General features: G+C 36.3%; 2 protein-coding genes across 5 annotated transcripts; one reads left to right on the forward strand and one right to left on the reverse strand.

Moving 5' to 3' along the window:
• The first annotated feature begins 951 nt into the window (after positions 1 to 951).
• FAIM (Fas apoptotic inhibitory molecule) lies at positions 952 to 10,600 on the forward strand. 4 transcript variants are annotated; one of them, XM_087920380.1, is made up of 7 exons: positions 1,245 to 1,630; positions 4,126 to 4,180; positions 5,069 to 5,192; positions 6,855 to 7,083; positions 7,934 to 7,983; positions 8,873 to 9,781; positions 10,350 to 10,600. In XM_087920380.1, the coding sequence occupies exons 2-6, from the start codon at positions 4,140 to 4,142 to the stop codon at positions 9,020 to 9,022; spliced, it is 594 nt and encodes a 197-aa protein (XP_087776506.1). In that variant the 5' UTR covers positions 1,245 to 1,630; positions 4,126 to 4,139; the 3' UTR covers positions 9,023 to 9,781; positions 10,350 to 10,600. The 4 variants fall into 4 exon arrangements, with proteins under 4 accessions (XP_087776508.1, XP_087776506.1, XP_026570435.1 ...); XM_087920381.1 differs by having other exon boundaries at positions 1,278 to 1,630; positions 4,126 to 4,199; XM_087920382.1 differs by lacking the exon at positions 4,126 to 4,180 and having other exon boundaries at positions 952 to 1,630.
• Positions 10,601 to 15,190: 4,590 nt separating this feature from the next.
• On the reverse strand, positions 15,191 to 25,024 carry PARP9 (poly(ADP-ribose) polymerase family member 9). Its single transcript, XM_026714609.2, has 8 exons — positions 24,215 to 25,024; positions 23,590 to 23,820; positions 23,280 to 23,498; positions 20,665 to 20,740; positions 19,103 to 19,462; positions 17,911 to 18,056; positions 16,396 to 16,570; positions 15,191 to 15,683 (listed from the first exon to the last, which is right to left on the reverse strand). Exons 1-8 carry the CDS (start codon positions 25,016 to 25,018, stop codon positions 15,355 to 15,357), a joined length of 2,340 nt encoding a protein of 779 aa, XP_026570394.2. The 5' UTR covers positions 25,019 to 25,024; the 3' UTR covers positions 15,191 to 15,354.
• Positions 25,025 to 26,064: the final 1,040 nt, after the last annotated feature.

Genomic DNA, 26,064 nt, shown 5'->3' on the forward strand with positions numbered 1-26,064 from the left:
TGGGGGGGTTCTTAACACTCCGCAGGTATATTCGATTTAATCGACGAGGCTGCCTCCAATCTCTCCTCTGGTCCAAAGAGAGGACTTGCCTATGGAGTTTTTCTAGCAGTAGTTATTAAAGGAAAACTTATCCAAAGGAGAATAAGGGATGCTAGCTGCAGCGATTGCCTTCCTACTTGAAAGAAATGAAAGCCTCTGCTCTGGAGAGGAAATCTGAGCCTTCAGAAAAGTAAGATCTCTTCCAGTTAGTATCAATATCTTCTATAGTTGTTCACCGATCATGTAGGAAAACAGTGGAGGAGGAAGCTTATTTCCATGTTTAACACTCTGTACCTTCTTGTGGTATTAATAAAATGCCACAAAAGAGAGGTTATCGGGATGGGGGGGGGGAGACACTATTTTGTATTAAAAACATGATGTAAGCAATCTTTTCTTAGAAGAGCACCCCCAAACCAGAGTGCTATTTTTAAAAAGATTGTTTTTTTCTCCAGTGAGCAACCCCTGTATTACATCTGTCAGAGATATACAGAGGTCCACATTATTTATTTCATTAGATTTTTTTTTAAATCCAGCCTTCATTAACAAAATTATAACCGTTGATCCAAAATGCTAAACTTAAAATATGCCTGGCTGGTTTGTTTCTCAACACGATAAAGGCAGTCTAGTCAGTTAGCTTATAGTTTGCTATTTTGTGCGAACTCCTTATAAATTAGTTGGGCTGAGTGCTAATTACAGATTAACGTATTAGAATCATAGAATGTAAAGGTTGGAAAGAGTTTTGGAGATGATCTAGTCCAATCCCGTTTGGTGTAAAAATCCGTTACTGCAGCATCCCTAAAAGAGAGCTACAACTATAGTTAAAGAAAATCCATCCACACACCCCAAAGTAATCTGTTTTATTTTTTTAATTGGCTCTCACCATGAGGATTTTTTTTTCCTGATGTCCAACAGAATCTATTTCCTTGCAATTTAAACCAAGGAATCGTTCCTTGTTCTACCTACAGAAGGTCCAGCATTGAAGCGGAGCCGAAAGAGACCCTTGCGAGGCTGTGCAGGTTCCTTCGGAGTAAGCCCTTCCCCGGGGGCAAGAACTCCCCGAAAGCACCGGGGCTTGTGGCAATGAAGAAGGCAGCCCTGATGCGCAGGAGAGCCTTTGAAAGAGGCTGAAAGGAAAAGCCCGAAAAGGCACCGAAAGGAGCGGGAGGAGCTTCGCTCGCCTGGGCAGCCAAGCGAGGCATTTCCATAGGCGGCGCTAGGGAGAAGTCCGGCGTCGGCCAGAGATGAGGAGGCGCTCCGGCGGGCGGCGGAGGCGGCTCCGGGACGCGTCTCTCGGCCGGGCCCCGCGCGTATGCGCGCCTGTTGCCAGGGTAGGAGAGATGCGCCGACTGCGCTTTCCAAGCGACGCTTTCCCGGCTTTCCTCTCCAGGGCGCCACCGCCATATTGAGACTCGCGGCGGCTCTCAGGGAGGCGGAGAGGCTTGCGGAGGGAAAAGGGGCGAAGCCGCTCCCCTCGGCTTTCCCCCGTCCCTTTCTCCACCCTTTCTCGCCCGAAGCCGGCGGGGCTTACTTCACTCACACGGACGAGGCCTCGCTTTCGATAGGCGGGCGGGGGAGGCCAGCTGTCCCTGAGGTAGGTAGAGCTTTTGGTCCATCGCTCTTATTTCGGACTCCGGGACCGAAGTCAACCCCGCGTTGTTAAAACCGGATTCAGGACAGCCTTAAAATGGGGCTTGGTTAATGGTTGGCGATGGGGGAAGTGGGCCGAATGGTCGTTTCCTTCAAATATGCATAATGTTGTATTTCTGTGCATAATGTTGTATTTATATATTTATTTTGTCGTGTTTATGTACTATATATTGGAGGTGAGCGACCCTTTGAGAGCTGTAGGCAATGACATTTCATTTTAATGCTTGCTGATTAGTGTACATTCAAAGTGACAATAAAGTTATTCTAAGTCTAAGTTTAAAAACTACATGGAAGGGGGTCATTTTTCCCCCCAGATCCAGAAGGAGTTAATCAGAATATCTATTGACATCTCCCTAGAAACAGAAGTAATCCTCGACTTACGACATTTTATTTAGTGACTGTTCAAAGTTACTGTAAAAAGTGACTTAAGGACTGTTTTTCACACTTATCACCATTGTAGTATCCCCATAGTGATGTGATCATGATTCAGACACTTGGCAACTGACTCATATGTATGACGGTTGCACAGTGTCCTGGGGTCTTGTGATTGTCTTTGCGACCTTCTGACAAGCAAAGTCAACAGGGAAGCCAGATTGACTTAACAACTGCAATGATTCACTTAACAACTGCAATGATTCACTTAAAAGCTGTGGCAAGAAAGGTCATAAATTTGGGCAAAGAAAGTGAACTTGCTTAGCAACAGAAATTTCGGGCTCGATTGTGATTGTAAGTTGAGGAGTACCTGTAAATAAACCTCAAATCCTGTTCCTGCATAGAAAGGGAAATAACATGGAGTGGTATGATTCTTTTAGCCCACTGTAATTTTTCTCTACAGGGCAATGTCTTTTTTAATATGGAATGATTGTACCCACACAAGTATTTGTAGCCAGTCCCATTATTTCAGATGAATCAGGAATAAAAAAGAAACTTCTAAACATTATTTTTCCTTAACTAAAGTCACCCAAAAAGCACATCTAAATAGGGAGGCCTGTTTTTCTAATAACCCCTTTTCAGTATTTTTTTTTTAGAATCCAGGAATGTGGGTTGAATGAAATTAAAATTGACATACTTAGCTGGTTCAAACAACACTGCAAGCATTAATATTTTTTCAAGCAACATGCCTATTGTGTGAAGTTAGTTTTTGTGACTTTTAAATGTATTTGATGGCATATTCTTGCAAATTCAACTGTTTATGGTTTATTGAATAGATCTTAGCATATCGGAAAACTAGGTGAAATTTGTGATATAATCACACTGCCATTTCTTTTTTAATTCAGAGTTGATGCCTTGAATTTAATTGAATTTGTTTTGCAGAATATTTTGCTGCAGTTTTCATCAAATGTAACTTGGAGAACTCAGCAAAGAATACTGTTTAAATTTAAGCATTCCATCAACATAAAGAAATCTAGTAACCCGCATAGCACAGAGCTGATTATTGTTTTAGTTTATAGTAGAGGAGTATTTATACAGGTTACTCCATTCTTGTCAAATACGTAAAAAGTGCCAAAGTCAGAAAAAAGCAGGTTAAAGTGGCTGCTGTGGAAAATGTTTTCCATCATGAAACATTAATTGGAATTCATCTCTACTTTCACTAATTTGACAGAGCATTCTATATTACCCATTTGTCCTTTTTTATGTAGATTGATAAATATCTTCCAAACATTGGATTACTGCCATCCCACTTTTTATTTCTTAGGGATACCTATGGAATCCTGCCACTTTTTATGAAAAACATGGAAATGCATATAATACTGGGCTTAATTGTTTCATTTATTTTTATTGCATGCCAGTTTTCTGCTTATTTGTTTATAATAAAAATAACTTACTTTTCAAGCCGTGAGGGAATATATGTCGGTGCTGCTGTAACATCTGCTGTTTTAATCTTTTTTTTTTAATGTGCTGCTTTGTGTTCCAAAAGTGTCAAGAATGAAAAAGTTAAATTAGAAACCAGAAGGAAGAAATTGCTGACCATTAAGATTAGCTTTGATATGTTGGAGCAAGCACCTTAGAAATTTCTTATTTTTGTTAAATAACTGAGTGATTGTAACATCTTGTTGCATTCCTGAAATGAGGTTCAAGATCTTTTGAGCTAAGTCAAAAGATTGTAAATGCTACTGGCACACTTGCAAATATTTGAGGAACGGGTTCAGACTGCTTCTTAGTGAATGATTGTAAGTAGTAACTATGGTATTTCTAGGTGAACTGCATGCATTTGTGTATCCACATTGATTTCAAGCTACTAACAGATTGGCAAAATCAAGAAGTAAAATTAGAATGCTTTTCTCAGCATTTCCCCCAGCTCAGGGCAAAAGATTTGAAATAGCAATGATTTGTCATGAAAACAATTATTCTAAACATTTGTAAGTTAGTTTTTACTTTTTTGCTGTTACTTCTTTCTGCTTTGTTTCTTTTTTCCTTTGCTGCTAATTGGATTAAAAGCCATTTTGTATGCTATGGCAACTTGGATGGAGACTGATAACAGTGAAGATGTAAGGTAAAATGTACCCCATAGGGTAAGAGAGATAGAAAGTTATTTTTGAAACAAATCTTAGTCAAATATGAATTGTGAATATCAATAAAAACACCAAATAAAATTCAATAAATGCAGTGCTCATATATGTGGTTCTTTAATTTCTCTGCTAGCTTTAATATAATCTTCTTATCAAGGTGTTTTTGGTGCTTATCAGAGATAATTTTTTTATCTGTTACTATATTTAATTTGATATTGGAACCTTATTGGAGTCTTATCAGAAAGACAGGACAGGATTTGGATTTAACTGGCTAGGATTGAACACTATTGTCAACCAATGATATATTAAGTTTAATAATTATTTTGTAAGTTGTATGTTTGGCAAATTACCAGGTTACTCAATTAATCAAATAATATATTTTCTTTAGAGTTTAAATGAAAATTGTAAAAATTGGAATTTTATTTGTTTAAATTATTTTATATCTAGGAATTAATATTCCAAGGAATCTTTTAGGCTTGGAACAATTAAATATGTTCACTTTCTGTCTATAAACTGATTTTGTATCAGTACAATGATTGTATGATCAGGATTTAACAAGGTGTTTAAAAATGAAAATTGGGCTGAATGTTTTTTGCTATATATGATGTAATAGGTCACTTTTTTCTTATTAAGTGTAATATGTATACAAACCATGATATGCATATGCCTGAGCAACCAAAATGTTTAGTAAAAACTAAGCTCACAATTTAAAGAGCTGTATAGTATGTTCTGTAAATATAATTAAGTTTCCAAAAAGAGAGCCTGGCTAAATTGGAGCCACTTGAGAAGGGTATTTCAGTTTTGAATAATACTGCTTGAATTAGGTCACATGTACATATTTAAATGTTTTGTTCTTCTACATATCATTACAGTTACGTAGACAGAATGGCAGACCTGGTGGCCATCTGGGAAGTAGGCCTGAGCGATGGTGTTCACAAAATTGAATTTGAGCATGGGACCACATCAGGAAAGCGTGTTGTGTATGTAGATGGAAAGGTAGGATATTTACATAAAATGCACTTAGTTCTTTGAAAAATGAACAAGTTAATAATTTGTGTATGTAAAACCTGATTCGCTGAAAGAATATTTCTCCAGAAAACTTTTCTAATTGGTATTGAGCAGGGCTGGGCAATTAATTTTCCCAAAGGGCCACATGAGAAGTTGGGACTATTGTGGAGGGCTCAATAGTTTACTGCCTCAATGCTGCTGATGCTATGGGCTGGACTGGGACCACCTGCCAGCCAGATGCAACCTACGGACTATAAAATGCCCAGGTGTGGTGTTGAGTATAGGCTTTTCTGGCCATTCTTCCAGTTTATTTTCTTACTTCTTTATTGTTGTCAATTTCCCTTAAATCTTTTTCTTTCTATTCTTTTCCCTCCTCTTGTTCTCTTGTTGAACCACTGAATCAATCCTGCTTTCATTACCATAAATAGATTTCATTGTGTCAGAAAGGTGGTACGTCACATGAAAATGTCCCTCAATTGTCTTCTGTACCAGACATTTGCTTTTGAGTAGAACAACCTTGTAGTCTGCGAAGTTTTTGAGGCCAAAAGTGAGAGCTATTTCGTGAGACTTTTTGTTCCTCCAGATCCTTACTGTCATTATTACAATGAGAAAGAGGTTGGTTGCACCATTATTTGATAGATTCAGGTCCTCTGTGGAACAGGAGGGACTCTTATCTCATTTTGATAAGGCCATACATTAGCACTGGCAGGAGAATTCACAAAAGACCCCAGAGGATAAGCAAGAAAGCATTTTAACCCACCGATTTCAGGGATAAGTATAAAGGGTCCTTGATAAGTATGAGGGATAAGTATTTATAGATTAAGGTTACCTTAAATAACTACCACTCTTTATGTACACTACCCTTTACACAAATGAGTCTTTTCAATAGTTTTCAGTTACCCAATTTTTATTGGAATCAAAATTATAGAAGGAGGTTTAGACTAAATAAGCAAAGGAGCACTCACCACTTTATAAAGCAACCTACACGACTGGCTGACAGTTTCTAGAATCTTGGCATTTAGCCTGAATCTTATTCTTGTAGTTTTAATTCATGCAGCCCTTTTAGGTGATAGTTATAAGTCTGCTCCCTTTTCTGTGTGACAATCCCTGAGATACTTGAAGGCTGCCATCATGTCTCCCCTCAGTTGTCTAAACTTATGTACATGTCATTTATCTTTCCTGATATTTCTGGACCCTGCTCGAGTGAGAAAATGCTAGGAATTTAAAAAATAATTTTAATAATAATCCTGTGACAGTACTTTAATACCATCAAACAACATCTATCCTAGGTCTTTAGAAGGACTCAATAGGTGAATAAAATGCCAAAATCAGTCTAAACATCTCATTGACTGCAACAAACCATAATAATTCACCATGTTAATAAACATCCTCTGAACTTGCTCTTCAGTTTGTTTTTTTAAAGTGTAAATTGTCTCAGAAATGGGATACAATCGGGATAGAATAATTACTGTGATTTGAATTGGACATTCTTCTTAAGAAAAGGATGAAAGGATAATAAGTCTTTTGATTACATCTGATTTGATTAATTTTTCTAATAATAAAAAAAAAGGTTGACTGGTTTTATGACAATCAAGTTTTCAGAACTGAAGCAAAAATATGTTTATATTAAATGTCTTTTTTCATCCATAGGAAATAATAAGAAAAGAATGGATGTTTAAATTAGTGGGAAAGGAGACCTTTACAGTTGGAGCAGCTAACACAAAGGCTACTATTAATATTGATGCAGTCAGTGGATTTGCATATGAATATACTCTGGAAATAGATGGAAAAAGTCTCAAGAAATATCTGGAGAATCGGTCAAAAACAACAAATACTTGGGTATTACACCTAGATGGTACAGATTTTAGAGTTGTTTTAGGTATGTATGGTTCGTGTACTATTTTAGTTGTATTTTGGTACTTTCCAATATAAATGCTATAAGCCAGTTATTTGAAATAAAGACTAAGGGAATCTTTGTAGAAAATTAATATGTGGGTAGCTTAGAGTTGACAATGTCTTCATGGCACATAATCAGGTTAATTATATACACTTATCCTAGAGATATTCTGGAATTTCTACAAGATCTCTTGGATTTGAAAAGGATTTGTTAAATTAGTATTAAGTTTTAGTAGATAAGTAATTTTTAATTTACTAGCATTGGTTTCCATTTAGTGTTGAACCTTAACTATGTTTTGTTGGCAATGTATTATTGTATAACAAAATAGAAAATAGCATTACTATAAATCCAGAAAACATCATGTTGGATATATATGTGGCTATGGACATAACTATGAGAATTAAGGATACTGACTAACAAGTTGGTTTTAAGATAGCAGCAGCATGTTGTAAATAAATCTGTGCCTACTGTCAACCTGTACCTGCTACCATAATATCTAAAAAAAAAGTCATGCAGCATTCTCTAGCCTGGGGTCTCCAAACTTGACAACTATGCTGGCTGAAGAATTCTGGGAGTTGAAGTCCACAAGTCTTAAAGTTGCCAAGTTTGGAGACTTCTGCTCTAGCCTTTTGCAAATGGTACAGGTCTTTCTAATTATAGAAAGACTACTACATTTATAGCATTTATATCATTTTGTAGAACTAAATCAAAATAAAAGATAATGTAAACTGCAGAAGAGTTTTGGTCCAGGTACAACTTTACTTATACTTTAGATGTTGAAATTATATATAAGAATTTATGTAACAATCCTTTTGTGATTTTTTTCTTACAGAGAAAGACACAATGGATGTCTGGTGCAATGGTAAAAAAGTGGAGACAGCGGTATGTAACATCAAAAAAACATAATTTCAAGTCGATTATTTTAGTTGAAAATACGTCATAAATTAGAGGGGATATTTCATGGCATCTTTCTCTCTCCCAAGAAATGGACAATTAAGACAATTAAAATAATTGGGACAGCTGAATAGCTTAACAAGCAATCATAGAGCATAATCCTATAGAATTTTAAAGACTATTACAAGTAGGAAACCTGTGGCCTTCCAAATGCTGCTGAAAAACTACACTTTCATTTCATGCCTATTGAAAAAGCACTTTGGGGACAACTGTGACCTGGAGAATCTCCATAGACATGTCTCACAACAAGTTCTTTCTTTCTTAAATTGAGTTTTCTTCCTTCCTTCAGCAGAAAACCAAAATCATATATGTCAGCACTGGAAAGCTCCCAATACCTTTGCTGGTGCTGGAGCTCCTTTTATCACTTAGTTTAATGGCTGGGAAGTGGAAAAAATACAAAGATCCATGCGTGTTCTGGAATGCTTATGCCTCTTATAAAAAGGAAAGGACTTCCAGAAGCTTGGCATTGGCTTCCAGATCAAACACATTACAAGAGCAATAGGAGGTTTGCTCTTTCCCAACCCTTTACACAGCTAAACTCTGTTACAAGACAAATGGAACGTTTTAGAAATTCCATACAGTACCCAAAGAGATAAAGTAATTGCGTGCTTACAGTCCAAACGGTATTAACATCTTTTCTGAAATTCCTAAAGTCATGGGAAAAGTTAAAAGTTGAGCTTGCTTCTCTGTTTGTATGCTGTAACTGTGAATGTTTTATGCTTTGTTGAAACTAAAATAATTTGATAGCTAGTAAAAGTCTGAAACATTTGTGCTTCATTAAATAGCTTTTTTAAATCTTTTTTTTGTTGTTGTTCAGGGTGAATTTGTAGAAGATGGGACAGAAACACATTTCAGTATTGGAAAGCACAACTGTTATATCAAAGCTGTCAGCAGCGGGAAGAGAAGGGAAGGAATTCTTCACATGCTCATTGTGGATGATGGAGAAATTCCAGAAGTATTGGAATAGCTTTCAGAGACTAATGCAGATAAAAGTATCAGGGATTTTCAATTACTGTGGCGTAATTGACAACTTTAATGTATACTTGTTCATTGAGTCTGTGATGGATTTTTTAAGTTAGAGCATAGAAAATTCACTAGAGGACCAAATAAATATGTAAAGTTATGTATAATCTATTATTTTGTTGTATAAGGACACTGAAGGGGAACTGACTAATGTAGAAATTGTTTACGTGGGACATTTTAATAAAATAGTGCAGAATAAAAGAATCAGTTTTACATGTTTTTAATCCCCTTAAATTAAGTTTTTTTTAAAAAAAACTTGATGTGTATTGCATTGAAAGACTAAACATATCTTGTTTAGATTTATGATCAGTGAAACTGATACCAGACATCTTCATGCCTATGAAGTCAACTTTCAGCTCTACGTACTAGGATTGCTGTAAGAGCCCCATAACTACCTTATGTAGCCATTTGATTCTGTGGGCCTGAGGAGATCTACCTAATGAGTTTGATTGAATTCATGATTGATGAGTGCTTGGGTTCAGAAATGGGGAAATCACAATGTCCTTTAACAACTCTATAACTGCATATAGAAGGTATGATACAGTAAAATCAAGTCTTATATTTTCTAAATCCATGTAGCTTTAAAGAATGTAAACAAAACTATGGAATAAATATTAATCTAGATATTGCCCGAAACACTTCTATGGCTCTCAGCACAAGAAACATTGTGTAGATGAAAAATGATAAATATAAATGTACTAGAGTTGTTAGGGATACACCCCTAGCAAGATCTGCAGGGCAGTCAGGCAGGCAGGCAGAATATGTGAGATTGTAGCTTACACTCAGTAAACAGAGGCACAGTGCTAATTAAATAGTTTTATTCTGGCAAGAGTTAAAGCATAGTCAAAACAGTCCATATATCATTCACTTAGTTCAGTCCGTCCAGGGATTATTCAGTTGCAAATTCCAGTGTCGAAAAAGAGAGGTCAGTAAACTTACAAATCAGTCCGGTGATTTATCTCCTCGCAGTAGAGAGATATGCAAAAACTCAGAAACTCCTCTCTTCTTATCAGCAAACTCAGCAGTAGAGAAACACGAACCTACCAAACATCAACGTAATCCAATCCAGTAATTGTCAGTAATTGCCAGCAAAACGTCAGCGTCTCGTCAGCAATCAGCCAGGTTGTCTTGCTGCCTCTTATGGTGGTTTCACACCACACCCAAAAATACATGCTTTGCAGTTAAAGTGACACACACTTAAACTAACAATCATAGCTTATATATATTATTTTACCCAAACTAGTTAGGTGACCTATGTTATACCTAACAAGAGTTTTCTTAAAAGGATTGTAAAATAAAATAAAATCAAGGGATGTAACAACAGAAGGTTATTCTTTTCAATAATTTTCTTATAAACAATTATCAGGAAAGTTTAAAGTGGATAAAATATGTATTTGAATAATGCAGGGCTGAGTTTGAAATAGAATTTTGCACAAATGATGAGCGTGTTATTGCCAAAATGTATGAACTTTTGTGGAATTTGTGGAGTCAGAAGAAGAACAAGAAAGAACATAAGATAAAATGGTCTAAGCCTTTTCACTTCATTATACAAATGGATTAATGGAAAAATAAGTGGTTGAAAGGGCTACGTTATATTTATATTATATTCTAGCCTTAAAGAGAATTCTTATAAAATGCTGTATTGTTGGCATTTCTCACCAGAGAAATTGTGTAGAATGTATGAAGGTATTTCAAATATTTATTGGAAATGTGAACAACATCAAGGGATATTTTATTATATATGATATGTAAAAAAAGACATACATTTTTGGATACAAATATATTAATTCAGAAGATAAAGATGAATGTACAATTGAAATCATAAACTTATCTTTTGGGATTAAAAAAGCCGTGAAACTTGGTTTTTATAAATAATGACTGCAGTGAAATTATATGTTCAGAAGTGGAAAAGTTCAGTGCTATCCACAATAGGAATAGTTGGTGAAGATGATGGAACTTGCAGAGAGGGCTAATTTCCTGATTTCCTTGATTAGAGAAAAGGCAGTATCTAGATATGGCCGACTGCAAACCCCTTTAGACTTTTTGCATGAAACAGAAAAGAAAATGCACTTAAGATTTGTGAACCTTTGAGGATAGGGAAAAAGATAATAGAAAAAAAGAGCTTTTTGTAATTACAGAGTAAGTGATAACTTTGTAATCATATTTATATTTACTGCAAAGGAAATTGGAAGCCTTTTTGCTTTGCTTTTTTCTTTATGTTCTTTATGTTCTTTTGTCTTTTTTCTTTGTTTTCTTTATCCTTACGAGTTTATTTTAGTTTTTATAGTCTCTTTAAAACTTTTTGTAAAATTTATTTTTTTAAAAAGAATGTAAACAAAACTATAACAATGACAGTACCAGAAACTATATTATTCTCATTAATATAGAAATCTAAAGGAATAAGAGAGGTTTATGTTTAGTGTTATGGAATGGTCTATATGTATCTAAATAGTGGTGTGAACAAATATAACACGTGAATTTAGTGGGCTTATGGAGCTCTAACTCTTTGTTGGACTGTGAGCAGTATTTAAAACTGACTTTTCTTGATATTTGGTTTGTACCTTCACAGACTCTTAAAAGAAAAACAGTACTGATTTAAGAATACCAAGCTAAATAGTTTTTTTTAAAAAAACATTACAGCATTGCAGATGAAAGCTTTTCTTATAGCCTATTACAAATTTCAAATCCTGTTTCTGAATGTTTTAAGATTTTATTGAACTCCATATATACTGATACATGTAATATATTAGTTCTTAAGTATTAATATTTTATATGCTGTGGTACCTCAGTACTCATTGTTAATTGTTTCCGGGTGGCATAAGGACCAAAAATGACGAGTACCAAACAATTTGTCCCATAAGGAACAATGGAGTGAATCACAAGACAGCTGACATTGACAAGTTCTAGCTTGTACCAAACAATGAGTACTGGGACAAATTTTTGGGGTCAAAACATGTTGTGTACCAAATTCAATGAGGTTCAAAATAGTTGAATACCAAGGTATCACTGTATAAGACAATTCTTCTTTCTTGTTAGCTAGTTTCTAAATATTCTTGATAAATAACCTGTGACATCCAATAGTAGGTATGTTTTAAAATTAAGCACAAAACAGTTCAATTTTAAGAAATATTGAAAGAAAACATGTTTCTTATCCCTCGCAATCTGAAAACAAAGCAAAAGAATGGCATTTTTTTTGTACCAAAAACATCACAGCCTACTTTTCAATATTGTTTAATGTGACTAGATAATCCATATGATTCCTATAATTCACTGTGTTTCTACACTGTTCTAATCATGTGCAACAAAATTGGAATTTGAAAATAGGTACTGTAAGTGAAAGTTAATATCTAAATACTTGGCTCTCAAATAGAGAAAAAAACTTGAAAATTTGTACATTTAAATAATACTGCAATTTTAAATATTTGTGCTATATATATATATGAGTGTAACTGGAGGTGCAAAACTTGTTGCACATATACTGTATTAATTGAATGGATGAATGAATGATCTAGTTTATAATATTAAACTCCATAGGTATCGTAAAATTTAACATTCATTTATTGGCATTTAATATAATAAGCTACCTAAGAACAAAAGAGTTGAGTCCTTTTAATTTCTAACTGACTAGCATTCATCAACTGAATGTTTAACCCCTCTCCACAGATCTGTTCTAGGGCAGTGGTAGCTAACCTTTTTGGGCTCCTGTGCCAAAAATTTTGCGCACACTTGTGCATGAGCCCTCACATGCCAGCACCCAGGAGGCAATGCGCGCACCTCCACCATGTCCCCTGCACATGCACACGCAATTCCCCCCACCATTCCCCCTTACTTGCACTGTGCCTTACAGCTGATTTTTGCCCCGTTTGAGGCCTTTTTGGGCCTCGCAGGGGCTTAAGGAAGGCCTCTGCAGGCTTTGCAGACCGAAAAATGGCCCCGTTTCATCACTCCAGCATTTCCGGAAATACAGGAAGTGACTAAACTGGCCTATTTTGTCCTCAAGCCTCTGGAAGGCCGAAAAAGGCCTCAAACAGGTCAAAAATCAGCTATGAGATGCGCACATGTACAATGAGGTAAGTTTGCCTGCCGCTCGCTTGCGGCACAAATGGCTCTGTGTGCCACCTGTGGCACGCATGCCATAGGTTCGCCATCACGGCTCTAGGGAGTTAAAACCCTCTGAAAATGGGGGAATGCTGAGAACAAGTGAAGTCCCATTATACGATTGTAGGTTATTTCACCCAGCACTGATTGTACCCCCTTTTATATAAACATGAAGGTACTTGGCATTGTGGTTTAGAATTTCTGAATTCATAAGAGATTAATTTTAGGAAATTAGTTACAGAAAAAACTATTCTCCAAAACATTCGTGTTTAAGAAACCCATCCGTGTGCATGTGTGTGTATGAGGTAGTCCCAATTGAGTGCCAGATAGTTAAAGGCTTGGCCTCAAAAGAATTTAGTGGCTCAGTGGGGGTGGGGGTGCAATTTTCCAAATTCCTCATTGTGTCTCCAGTACTTCACTCCTGTATATATGGGGGCTGGAATGATGAGACTAAAATATGGCAAGCTGTATTTCTGTACTGGTTGGAGCTGACACTTTTCTCTAGTTAGTTTTACTGACATTAAAAGACAGGTCTCAAAACTGGGTGGAAGCAAGCAGTTTACAGCACACAAGCTCCTAGGATTTCCCCTCACGATCTTTGGACTATGAGCAAGCAAAGGTCAAACTTAAGTAATGTCTGCTTAATATAGGATGCTTGATATAATCCTTAATATAAGGATGCTTGTAATATCTCTCAGCTTTCCATGGCAGACAGCAGGAGATAAACTCTTGACACCAGCATCTTACACAGTGTGAGGAAAACCAGTTTTTAAATGAATGCAACTGTTTAATAGACAAATTGAGGCATGAGGAATCTGGCCTTGCAAGTCAAAGGGCATATGCTAAGTTTTATCAGAACAGTCCAAAACCCCCTGAATCTTAAGATGCAAATATTTCCAAAGACTGTTCACTGTAGATAACAAAAGGGTAGGAAGTAACCTGAGATCTGTTAGGTAATTACTTCTTTGCATTGCATCATTTCTCCTTGCTTTTTGAATTATTTTCCCCTTTGTTCTGAAATACATAAATATGGGTGCATCTCTTTGTCTGCAGGGATCGCACTATTCTGGAGGAGAGCTCCTCTGGTATATACTAATAGATCACGGCAATGAATCTAATTTGCTTTGAGTTTTGATTCCAGAATAACTTAGCATCCCATATCAGAAAAGGACTATAACCTTAGCCCAATGTAAATACTATATCTTCAGTTCTTCTGGCTCAGAAATACGAAAAAACCCCACCATACTCCATATGAGTGGGTCCTTGTGACATGTTCTTCTGTATTTCCAGTTTTATACAGAACCCTGAAATGCTCTGATTTTATTCTTGACTAGCAAAATGCAACAATCAACATTAATAAATTTTACATCCTTATACCAATCCTGAGATAACATATAAGATTGCCATGCAAAACTAGACAAAAAAATATGGTAATTAAGAGCAATTGAACGTGACTGAGGATGGATAGCCAGAAATGGCTGAAGCTCTGAACTAACCATTTGCTTTGGAATGTAAATGACATGTCAGTTATTGTACTATATATTTTTTTAGATTTTGTAAGAGACATTTGTAATTCTTAAATCCTTTTTGGATAATTTTATTTTATTTACAAATATACATGAATATGTTATATGTGTATATTTGTATTTGCATTGCATTTGTATTTTATGCTGTTATTTCAGAATTTATATTATCCAGATTGCTAATTTTAATTTATTCTTGTTGCATATGTGTAGCCTAAACAAACCCTTTATCATATTTTGATTTCATGTTGTCTTTTAGCCAATTATTTTTTGTCTTTACATACTTTCCTTAACAATCCTGACATGGTCAATTTAGTTTTGGATATTTGCACATCAATTCTCTTGTAATGGCTAATGACCATAGTAACTACTGGTAAGTAAATATAAACCCCTTCTCCCTCCCCCAGTTCAGATGGCTTAAAATTAATACTTTAATATAAGGACTTGTGGCTGTAGCATTTCTGTTTTAAATAAAATGAAGGCTTGATTTTAACTATCTTTTGTTGAAATAACATGAAAGAATAAGGAGACTTCAAGAATATAATGTTGCAGGGATTTCTTGTTTCATTGCATTACAGAACTGCCATATGTTTATTACCTAATCTAACACAGAACTAGTGCCTGTGTTTCAATGAACACTAAGGATTCACAGATTCTAGGGTGATGGTTCCAAACTTGCCTTCTGATCAGGGCTCCAAAGCAGAGAACATGTCAGTAAGTACAGTGGTAGAGCTTGGTCCTTATTAAAAATGACAAAGATTTCAGGGTTATGAATATCATCAACCACACTATCGTAGAGTTTCATACTGCTTGTGTTAATTAATGGTGGCGCTATATAACTCCGATTGCCCCTTGTGTACGATCCTGTTACAACTTCTGCTTCAAACACACAGATCAAATGGTCCATTTCACATTTTTCTCTGGTATCTGCTATAAGTTTCCGGGGGTTCTTTTTAAAATATATGCCAGCTCCATATTTCTGATCTGAAAAATGACACAAAATGCAAGCTGTTTTACCATATTTACATTATAATGGCAATATAAACGAGTAGCTGACTGCAGTATCTTTCATCTTTCAACCATATACTAGGTAGAATCATAAGGACTAATTTGACCGCAGTAAACAAACTTAGGAACCATGCTGAAAATAACCACTAAAATAATCACACATAACGATTAGAAATAGAGTAATTAAAACTGAGGTGGTGGGCCCCATTCATTGTCAGGCCAGGAAGGGAGGCATTATGTAATTGTATTTTGGTATACCACAGCCAACAAACGAGCTAATTTCTTAATTCAAAAAGGCAAGAGATAGAAGTCTAGAGTTTATATTCTGGAAGATAGATATATGGTCTGCAGCTGGGGAATCAGTTGCTATGTTTGAGACTGAATTCTTGCTTACTCTCTCGTTTCTAATCATTCTGGGAATCTTCTACCTAGAATAGCTGAGGAGTGAATTAAGAGTTAAATGTCTGGTCATTTGTAATTTACTGCCAAGTTTGAATAAGAAGCCCAAAAGGACACAAGAGGGGCACCACAGTCTAGTCCTGTTAATTTGGGTTCCTTATACTTAAGAATGAAAACTCCAGTCTTGTTTTTCACCAGTATAGAAATTAATAGGTTCTTAAATAGGGCATTTAACATGCTGAAAAATATTCTGTGTTTGTTACAGCATTACAGCAACATAGTGGTTTACCTTGTAATGAGGAGTAAGTTTTCTGAAATCCAGTTTTGCACACCAGGCTACAATACTGAGCAGGGACATGATGGTACAGTCTATGACATACAGGCATTCCAGTATTTCTTCCTTCTATTTTCCTTTTTACCCTTTGGAAAGCAGATTCTAAAAGAGGGTTATGTATTTTCTCTATCTGTAATAAAAATGAACAGTAAGGATGTGCCCTGTTTATTACCAACAGCATAAAATCTGTGAGCGTAATTCACCTGCCAACCAGCAGAAATTGCCTATCCAGCAAACCTTTCCTCACACAAGAGATGCTGCCTGGTATGTGTCTCCAGGATTCTGGAGGAAATCCAGGTACTTGAATCAAAGAAACATCCAATTCAAGGATTATCAATTTTCTGTACAAATAAATCAATGTTCAACCAAGATTTTGTTCTAGAATATGGATTTGTTTTCTGTGAAATATTAACCCTGTCTATTTTTCCATTCACAACAGGAATTAGGTAATTGTTTGTTCATTGTTATCCTTTTTCAGGCTTGTTACATTGGTTTTATAATTAGAATTAGAATTCTTTTATTGGCCAAGTGTGATTGGACACACAAGGAATTTGTCTTGGTGCAAATGCTCTCAGTATACATAAAAGAAAAGAGTCAAGAGTCAAGAATCATAAGGTACAACGCTTAATAATAGTCATAGGGTACAATAAGCAATCAAATAATGCTAGGAAACAGTCAATATAGATCGTAAGGATACAAAGTTACAGTCATACAGTCACCAGTGGGAGGGGATGGGTGATAAGGAGTGATGAGAAGATTAATAGTGATAGTAAATAGTTGGACAGTGTTGAAGGAATTATTTGTTTAGCAGAGTATTTATTTAGATTTTGGAATTCTGTAGCCTCTTTTGAAATCTAGCATGAGCTAATGATTTGTATGAAACTGACATCTGTCTCTTGAGTGAAACATTTTCTATTCATCTCAAGGCTAGTGCTTGATTAAACACACACACACACACACACACAAAAGCAACAGCTGTATCAGGTTTACAATTAGTTCCACAGTTTCCACCAACAGGGAATCCTCAATGCTCCTGATAATGGAAGAGAAAAGGAAGCAGGTTATGCTAACTCCTACAAGCCAATATGACTCCATAAAATCTCAGGGGGCCCTCCAGAGCTGTATGGAAGATCAGGTTTGGAGCTGCAAAATGGGAAATCAACAGGTCAGCTGAATTAAATAATTTTAAATCCCTCAGATGGATTAAATAATCTTTTTTTCCCTTCATGGAAGGCTAACCCAAGATTCAAAGTTGACATTGTTAACCCTGACGAGTCAGCTGCTTCAAAGAATGGGGGAAGTGGCAACCAGTTAATGTACAGTTTAACTTGCAGTTTAGGACATCCAGAGACTTTGTGTCTATGAAACCCTATCAGTCATTAAATTGATTTCAATCTTATTTATGTTTTGGTTAATTTGGTACATCAATAATGCAACACAATCTTCTCCTAGTGTTATTTTGCCATTCACCTTTAGAACCTGGAGGCCGGCTTTTTCAAGCTGTTTTTCTTTGTCCTTGAATTCTTGAAGGTAAGACTCTATTGGGGTGATTTGATAAAAGCATCTGTTTGCCATCTCCAGATCCCCTTCCTGATGAGGGTGGCTCTCCAAAGATCCTGGATGCAAATAATACACTGCTTAATAAAAATTAAACCAAGATAAAATTAAACCAAGATTTAAACCAGACTGAAAAATAAATTGAAAACTTAAAAGGAATGGGATGATGGTCCTTAATTCTATTTGTTCTGTAAATGGAAAAAAATTAAACATAGAATAATGCTCTGCTATTCTTGCCCTAAAAAAGTTTGTGCTAACATAAAAAGATAATAAAAATACAATTTTAAAAAAGCCAAAGCTAATAACAACTCTAGAAATTAAGAGAATAAAAAATGGGAGTATATGTACATCCACCCCCAGCCCTATACATACATTCAAACCAGAAAAACATTTTAAATATCTCTACTTGGTATTTCTGACTAGGCATACCTGTACAAATGATATTTCTAAGATGAAATAAGGAAAAATAGTTAACTTTGCCCACACATTTTTGTTTACCATATGTTGTTTCAAAGCTCTGATCCCTTGTGAATTCCAGTGATATGATAAAAGATGTATCAATTTTATTAGAATTTGCAATATGACACCTGGTAGCTGACAAGAAAAGATTAAATAATATTCTAACACTGCACTGGTTTATGTGATTTAACAAAATAGTGACAATAAGCCATCCTCTGGCTTTCTGAAAAAGATGGCTGGGTGATTTTCTCAGATCAGAACAGGTTCAGTCTATTATTATACAAGTCTGCTATTTTAATTTATCTGACATGGATTTCTATTACTTTCTATATTATAAGAATAAAGTCACGATATACACATTTAAAGGTACAACTTATGTCTGTGCAGTTTTGTCTTGGCATTCTGCCCATCCGCTGTTTGCTCTTTTCAGCAAGCATTGGGCAATTCATAGTGAGATGCTATAAAAAAAACTCTCTTTAAGTTCAGTGACAAGTATGTACATTTCTAAAATTGCTGTTTCTAAAGACTAGAAGTCTGCCTTTAAAAAAATTAAATGATTTTAATTTTCAGTGAATTACTCTGTCAATTGTTAAAGGTTAAATTAATTTCTGTTATCAATGGAATATGCTTATACAACTCTACGTACCATCCATCTTAAGAGTCTCTTGCTTGGCTGTAGACTGCAGCATGAATTCAATTGCAAAAGCTGCATCAATCACAGCTCGGGGGGACCCTTCAATCTCTAGGGTTGTCCCTGTTCCACTTACACTCTCCAGGATGGTAATGCCAAAATGCTGCTGGAGATGAGACAGTTCAAGAGGCTGGACACTGCTCAGGTTTAAAATGTTGTGATTTCTTATAACAATCCGTCCAGTTTCCTCAACCAATATGATATCTCTAAGCCACTGTCCTGCTTTCTCCAAAATATCAAGGCTGCGTCCTATCAGTTCTACGAAAGGCCCATTTCTTTTGAAACCTGGATTGGTTTGGACATCAGTCTGTAGCTCTGCAGAAAGAAAGAAAGAAAGAAAGAAAGAAAGAAAGAAAGAAAGAAAGAAAGAAAGAAAGAAAAGAGAGAGAGAGAGAGAGAAAGAAAGAGAAAGAAAGAAAGAAAGAAAGAAAGAAAGAAAGAAAGAAAGAAAGAAAGAAAGAAAGAAAGAAAGAAAGAAAGAAAAATTTGTGCTGCTGAATGATTGCATCCAAATGGGGGTAATTCAGGGGAAAATTTATGCTGGTAAATGACAGGAAAGGATAGTTAGGAATAAGACTAGAGAGTTCCAAAAAAATGATGACATCTGGAGACTCAAGAAGGAACGAGAATGACTGAAACATTGAGATAATTTGGTCATAAAGAGAGAATAACTAAGGATCAAATTGCAAAACAGATGTAGAGAGAGTAAAAATCAGTTGGTTTAGATGAAGTAGATTGGGGCTGTCAAACTGGCCACGCCCATGCCCTGTTTAGCAAGGGGGGGAAATCCCAATATGTCACGTGACACCACTGTGATGACACTCCTGAAGTAGATAAAATTCTCAAAAACAAATGAAAAGTTTAAAGAACAACAGACACTATATGAAGTAGTATGTCATTACAATTTTGAGATATTTAATATGGTTTTATACAACAAATACTGTACAATTTCTGCAATTTTTAAAGACACAATTACCCAGGAGCTTTCACTGAGAACAATCTTGCTTTCAGACAAGATTATATAAGATTAAAAATTGAGAGTTTTTAAAGTTTTCCAGCTTTTTAAATCTAAAGGAAATTTCCCCTCCCTGAAAGGCTTTCTCCCTCTGTCTTGCCCAATTTTCCCTGGCCCTTCTTTTATCCCACCCACCTTTCAGCTTCTCCTTCTACGGCTGGGTTCTCATAGCATACCAATCCACAACTTCTTAAACCATTGGTTTCTGACTAAGCCACAGTTAGCGGGGTTTACCTTCCATGTTAAACCACAACCCAGCATTTACAAACTCAGTATACAGGATCACCATCATTGTCAAAAACAATAACATTGATGATGAGTAAGTGAGATATACTGAATCATAAATCACTGTCAACAAAATTGTTTAGTTCAAATTTGTTAAGCTCCCTGCTCTTAATGTTTCAATCATTGGACCGGGTATTGGCAAAGAATCTATTTCAGGTTATTGAACTTAATGAAGCCAAGAATTCCCATAAATTTTAAGCCTCTGATTTATTTTTACCCATTGTGTCAATATTGCTGCAATCCATCTTTTCTTCTAATTTGTTCTTCACCGTCATAAGCTTGGCACAGAAAGCCTTTAAAAGGGGGAAAATAATGATTAATCAGCATAATATGATTATTAGTTTGGATTTTTTTTTTTTGCTCCTAGAACACCATGGACATTACAGCAAATGCAAGTAGAATAATAACCAGTTTTAAATAGGATATTTCTCCCCAATATTGAGTATTGAATAAATTGGAAATTCATTTGCTGAAGTCCTATTTGCAGACATAAACATAAAGAATAAGAAGGTATAACTGATGTTAACAGTTTAGCTGACATTTAGAAAAGAAGACTGATTTAAAGTCCCAGAAGGTTATGAGATATGTCATTTGTGCTGACTAGTAAATTAAATAGTTATTCACAGCAGACTTTTAACACTGTTCCCTTGAGATTTTTAGATAACCCAACAAGTAGGGAAAGTAGAACAGTGCTGGATAACCTTTTTCAGCTCGTGTACCGCGCGCTTGCATGCCACCACCTAGAAGGCAATGCGTGCGCAATACCCCCATGCACCATGCATCTCTCCGCATGCATGTACGACACCCCCCCATGTGCGGCATGCATCTCCCCTGCATTCCTGCACCCCCATACATGTGTGCCAGATACCCGACAATCAGCTGTGAGGCGGGCGGCGCGTGTGCATGCGCAGTGGGACTCTTCCGGGCAACTTTGTGTGCCAGCAGAAATGGCTCTGCGTGCCATTTCTGGCACATGCACCATAGGTTCGCCATCACGGATCTAGAACTCATGCCAAAATCAAAGGATTATCGTAGACTGTGTGGTCACTAGATACTTCTTTTGAAATTGCATTTCTTTAGTAATGTGCAAAATGTTGTTCAAGAACCTATTTTTATTTGGCAGGTGCCTCCTTTATTATTAAGACTTTTCTCCATGTTTGGTCTATTAACTTCTTGATTGTTTTTATATAATCAAAGAATGAAAAGGATCTCTAAAATGATCTAATCCAGTTTCTGGCCAATACAAGAAATCCTCTACTATAAATCCCTAAATTCTTAACCATCTTTTTAGTGAATGCTGCTAGATCCTCACTTTCTAAGGCAAGGTGTTTTGCAGTCAACAAGCTGTCAAAAGAATAATGTGGGGTTCCAAGCTCAAACTGGGACTGCGCAGGAATAAATAAAAATGAGATCCAGACAGCTGTAAGGAAATAAGAAATATTAATTCCTAAAAGCAAAACAGTTTGCATTTAGGGGAAGCTGCGGAGAAATAGCATACAGCAGCAGATTTTCATAGGGGGAGCTTGTCCGTGCTGTGGAGGTGTCTGCATGCTGATTCTAGAGTGACACTTGAGGAACGTTTGTCTGTGTAGGTATGAATTCTTGTGAACATGCAGTTCCGCAGGGAGACCTAATTTAATTATCTCTATTTGTGTTTGCAGACCTTAACCTTTGATACATGGATTAGGTCTGGGTAACTTATTTGGAGGTTTGGAGAAGTTTGGGGAAAGTATTTTTCCCTGTTTGCTATTTTTACTTGATTAATTTAGTTTCAGCGTGACTGTCAACTATCTAGTGGTGACGTTGATTCTCAGACAATTGTGGATTCTGTTAAAGTTTTAAGGAAAGTTGGAAACAGTATAAAGAATAAAATAAATGTGGATATAAAAGTTCTCACAAAGTCTATACTTTTTTAGACCTTTCTTCTTGAGCTATAAATTTACAACCTAACACTGAAGAGAAAGAAAACATCCTCCGTTCAAAAATCAGAAAATGGTTATTATACCATAACCTAATTATCCTTTCTTCAAGCTTCAAGGTTTTCTCATAGATTTGGCCTTCGAGACACTCACCTTCTTTCTTAACCCACCTTAATATATTTAAACTTTTCCTAATCTGGCTGAGAATGGTGTATATGGCTAAAGAGTAGAGACAGAATAAACTAATCCGTTGGGTTACTAGACAAATGTTCAAGCATTAATTTCAAGGCTTCCAGCCAAACACTGGGCAGCCCTTTGTCAGGGATTATATAAGGATTCCTATCCTGGACAGGGAGTCGGACATCCAAGGTATTTTCCAAGCTTCTGATTCTATGATATTCATAGGATTTAAGTGTCTTTTAAAAAAAACTCCTACAAAGGACAAAATATTAGCAAATATCAATTTTTCAAAGGCTATGCAAATAGCAATAGCGCTTAGACGTATATACCACTTCACAGTGCTTTGCAGCCCTCTCTAAGTGGTTTACAGAGTCAGCCTGTTGCCCCCAACAATCTGGATCCTCATTTTACTGACCTCAGAAGGATGGACGGCTGAGTCAAACTGATGGTGAGAATCGAACTGCTGAAATGCTGGCAGCAAGCAGCTGGCAGAAGTAGCCTGCAGTACTGCATTCTAACCAATGCGCCACCATGGCTCATTCAATAATCATCAAATAACGCCAATAACTACATTTTCTAGAGCATCGAAAAGCAATTCTCCATGTCATAATAGTTTCACTCATAATAATGCAAGGGGAGTAACTTAAATCTCATGGGAAATACTGGCTGTATAATACTCTATGCTTTCCTTAGACCCCTGTAATCTACGTGCAAGGAATATTCAATGGCTTACTTCATAAACATCACTGTTGTCCAGAGATATCACAATGTAGACATCCAGCTTCTTCCCAGTTTGTTCCACTGCAAAGTGCATTATTTCTTCCACCATAATTTCGGCAACCTCATTACTTGGTAAATGTAAATCTTTAATTCCAAGTGGAGGAAAAGCAATGGATGACAACTGCTGTTCCAGAGTCTTGGAAAGCCCTTTAGAAATGGCTGTTTTTAATATCTGCTCGAAAGAAATTCAATAATATATAAGCTGATTTTCTCCCAAATTCATACGAGTGAAACATTGTAAAGTGAATAGGAAATAACATCACCTCTTGCCTGTTGCCTTCAATGTAAGATGGCCAAATCACATGGAGCACATGTTCACAATCAAGACTGAATCCTTTTGTGTATATGAAATTGGGTCTGTCTGATGGAAGTTTCTGTAACTCAGAGAGCAATTGTTCCTGCATAGCTGGACCAGCCCTTTCCAAAATTGCTCTTGAAACCGCTCCTTGAAAAAGATCACCTTGCACAGTCACAGAATTAATAATTATAGCAGCCTGAAAGAGAGCAATGTAAACGGTGGAACTTTTCATGCTATATTCATGCCAGGTTTCTACAGATAAGAAACTCTATCAGCAGCAAGAAATCTTAATAATCTCTCCCATCTTCATAAGGACAGGATGTATATCTACAAGAAAGATTCTGTAAGGTTCAGGGATTTCTAGCAATAATTTGAGGCATGTACAGAGGGAATATTAGGATATATTCAAACAGAATATCCTGTTGAATAAGTAGCAACAAATTTAATGTTGGATGTGGCCCATGTATCTTTCACATCATATAATTTTCAGTAGAGCTACAACATGTCTAGTGGTTTTCTGCATTGGAATTAAAAAAAAAAATTCTCGGCATGGCAATACATCTACAAGAAACATAATCCACAAGACTTACTTGCTGTGTTTCTATATCCCCTTTTTTTATCTGCAGGGAGAGTTCATTGACTCTGATAGAATCAGTGATATCCAACTGAGGCACAATATCATTAATCCCGATCAGATCTTCGCAAGCCCTTTTCATGACATCAGCTGTGGTTTCATCAATGTTTACAAGGTGGATTTCTTGCAAGTAGCCAAATAATGGAGCAAGTTGAACAAAGTTCCTGATAGTCTGTACAATCACTTGAGCACACCAATCCTGAGGAAAATTGAAGATCCCTGAACTCAGTGCAGGAATGGCCACAGACTTGATATTGTTTTCTGGAGCATTCACGTATTTCAGAACATTTATTATGGCAGCTTCCAACTTGAGGCAACATTCCTCCTTCTGATCTTCTGACCACCTTGGACCTACCGCATGGATAATCTGCTTACAGGGCAGTCTTCCTCCGCTGGTGACCACAATCTGGCCAGGACTGAGTGGACCATTCTTTTCAACAAAAAGTTTGCACTGCTCTTCAATTTCTGGCCCACCGGCTTTCAGGAGAGCAAATGCCAGACCTCCAAAATGGTGCAGGTATTCATTGGCTGCATTCACCAAAGCATCGGCCTCATGTCTTGTGAGATCATCTACCCAAACAGAAACCTCCACTCCTTCCTTCAGGCTTTTCCTATACACTTCCATGGGATTCCTTATGCTCTTAAGGACACAGATACAGCCAAACTTCTTCTGAAGCAGGCTGCACAAGTAATTCTCTCTCCTTTTAAGAACTGCATAAATGCTGTTACTGATGGGAATCGATAGCATTTCCTCATCCATTGGAATTCTAATTTCTTGGGACATAAATGAGAATTAACACTTGGCAGGTTGCACAAATATGTTCATTTTTGAAGATTTTACTCTTTCCTGATCCCAGGAAAAAAAACTTAGTCACCAATATATCATTTCTACAGAATGCCATCTTTCCCTAACATAAATGATCTTGTGACATAAATGATCTTGTGACATTAAGCATTCCCATTTGTCAGGCTATTGATACGAAGGAAGTCAGCTGAATGCCAGAAAGGAATTTGCGCTTGGAATGAGGATGTTCGTAATGCCAAGAGCAGATGGATATTCTGTTCATATCTCATAAACAGGGAGCTGCTTGTCCCTCAAATCAATAGAGAGTTTAAAAAAAGGATCAAAAGTATCAAGGAGAATTAACCTTGATGTACTTGCTGATAAAATGGGGGCCCAAGTACAGATATCTTAGATTGCAAAGGTTCTATAACATATCCCCTTTTTCTTCGCAACCTACTGAGACTTTGTGAGATGCTAGCTTTCTTGATTACTCTTTAGAGTTTGAGACATCCTAATAAAATGGTACAAAACTGTTTAACAGCTATATTAGCATTACATCACATCTGAATTAGAGATCTAGAAGAAAAGCAATTTTGGATACATTCAGGGCTCTGCTTATATTTGGCAGTACACGCATGATGTTGTACATATAAACTTGATGATGCAGGATGGAAAATTTTAGTATGAGGATCTTGAGTATAGAGAAATTATAAGGAACCTCAGTGAAAATTGTATGACTAAAAGACAAAAGACTACTGTATTTACCGTTTTTAGTAGTCTCAGAACTGGAAGCCTGTGAAAATAATAGCAGAGCAATCAGAATAGTCTTTCCTAATGTCTAAACTACAGCCATTGACATTAATATTTATAAATATAATCCTTATTTGCAAATAATTTCTCTTCTGAAGCAATACGCTAAAGGAGACAAAGATTTTAATCCATTATGCTATACAAACCATATGCTAAATTAACATATTTATTGATACTAAATTAACATATTTATTGATAAGTAACCCTGACTG

The sequence above is a fragment of the Pseudonaja textilis genome, chromosome 1 (genome assembly GCF_049901715.1).
Source record: "Pseudonaja textilis isolate UNSWEBS1 chromosome 1, rPseTex1.2, whole genome shotgun sequence".
NCBI classification, from domain to species: domain Eukaryota; kingdom Metazoa; phylum Chordata; class Lepidosauria; order Squamata; family Elapidae; genus Pseudonaja; species Pseudonaja textilis.

Coding starts and splice junctions, on each gene's coding strand:
- FAIM (XM_087920380.1), top strand. CDS start 4,140: ATGGCAACTTGGATGGAGACTGATAACAGTGAAGATGTAAG. Junction 4,181..5,068: donor GATAACAGTGAAGATGTAAG/GTAAAATGTACC, acceptor ATATCATTACAG/TTACGTAGACAGAATGGCAG. Junction 7,084..7,933: donor AGATTTTAGAGTTGTTTTAG/GTATGTATGGTT, acceptor TTTTTCTTACAG/AGAAAGACACAATGGATGTC.
- PARP9 (XM_026714609.2), bottom strand. CDS start 25,018: ATGGATGAGGAAATGCTATCGATTCCCATCAGTAACAGCATTTATGCA. Junction 19,463..20,664: donor CAGCAATATTGACACAATGG/GTAAAAATAAAT, acceptor TTCTTTCTGCAG/AGCTACAGACTGATGTCCAA. Junction 18,057..19,102: donor AGAGACTCTTAAGATGGATG/GTACGTAGAGTT, acceptor ATTTGCATCCAG/GATCTTTGGAGAGCCACCCT.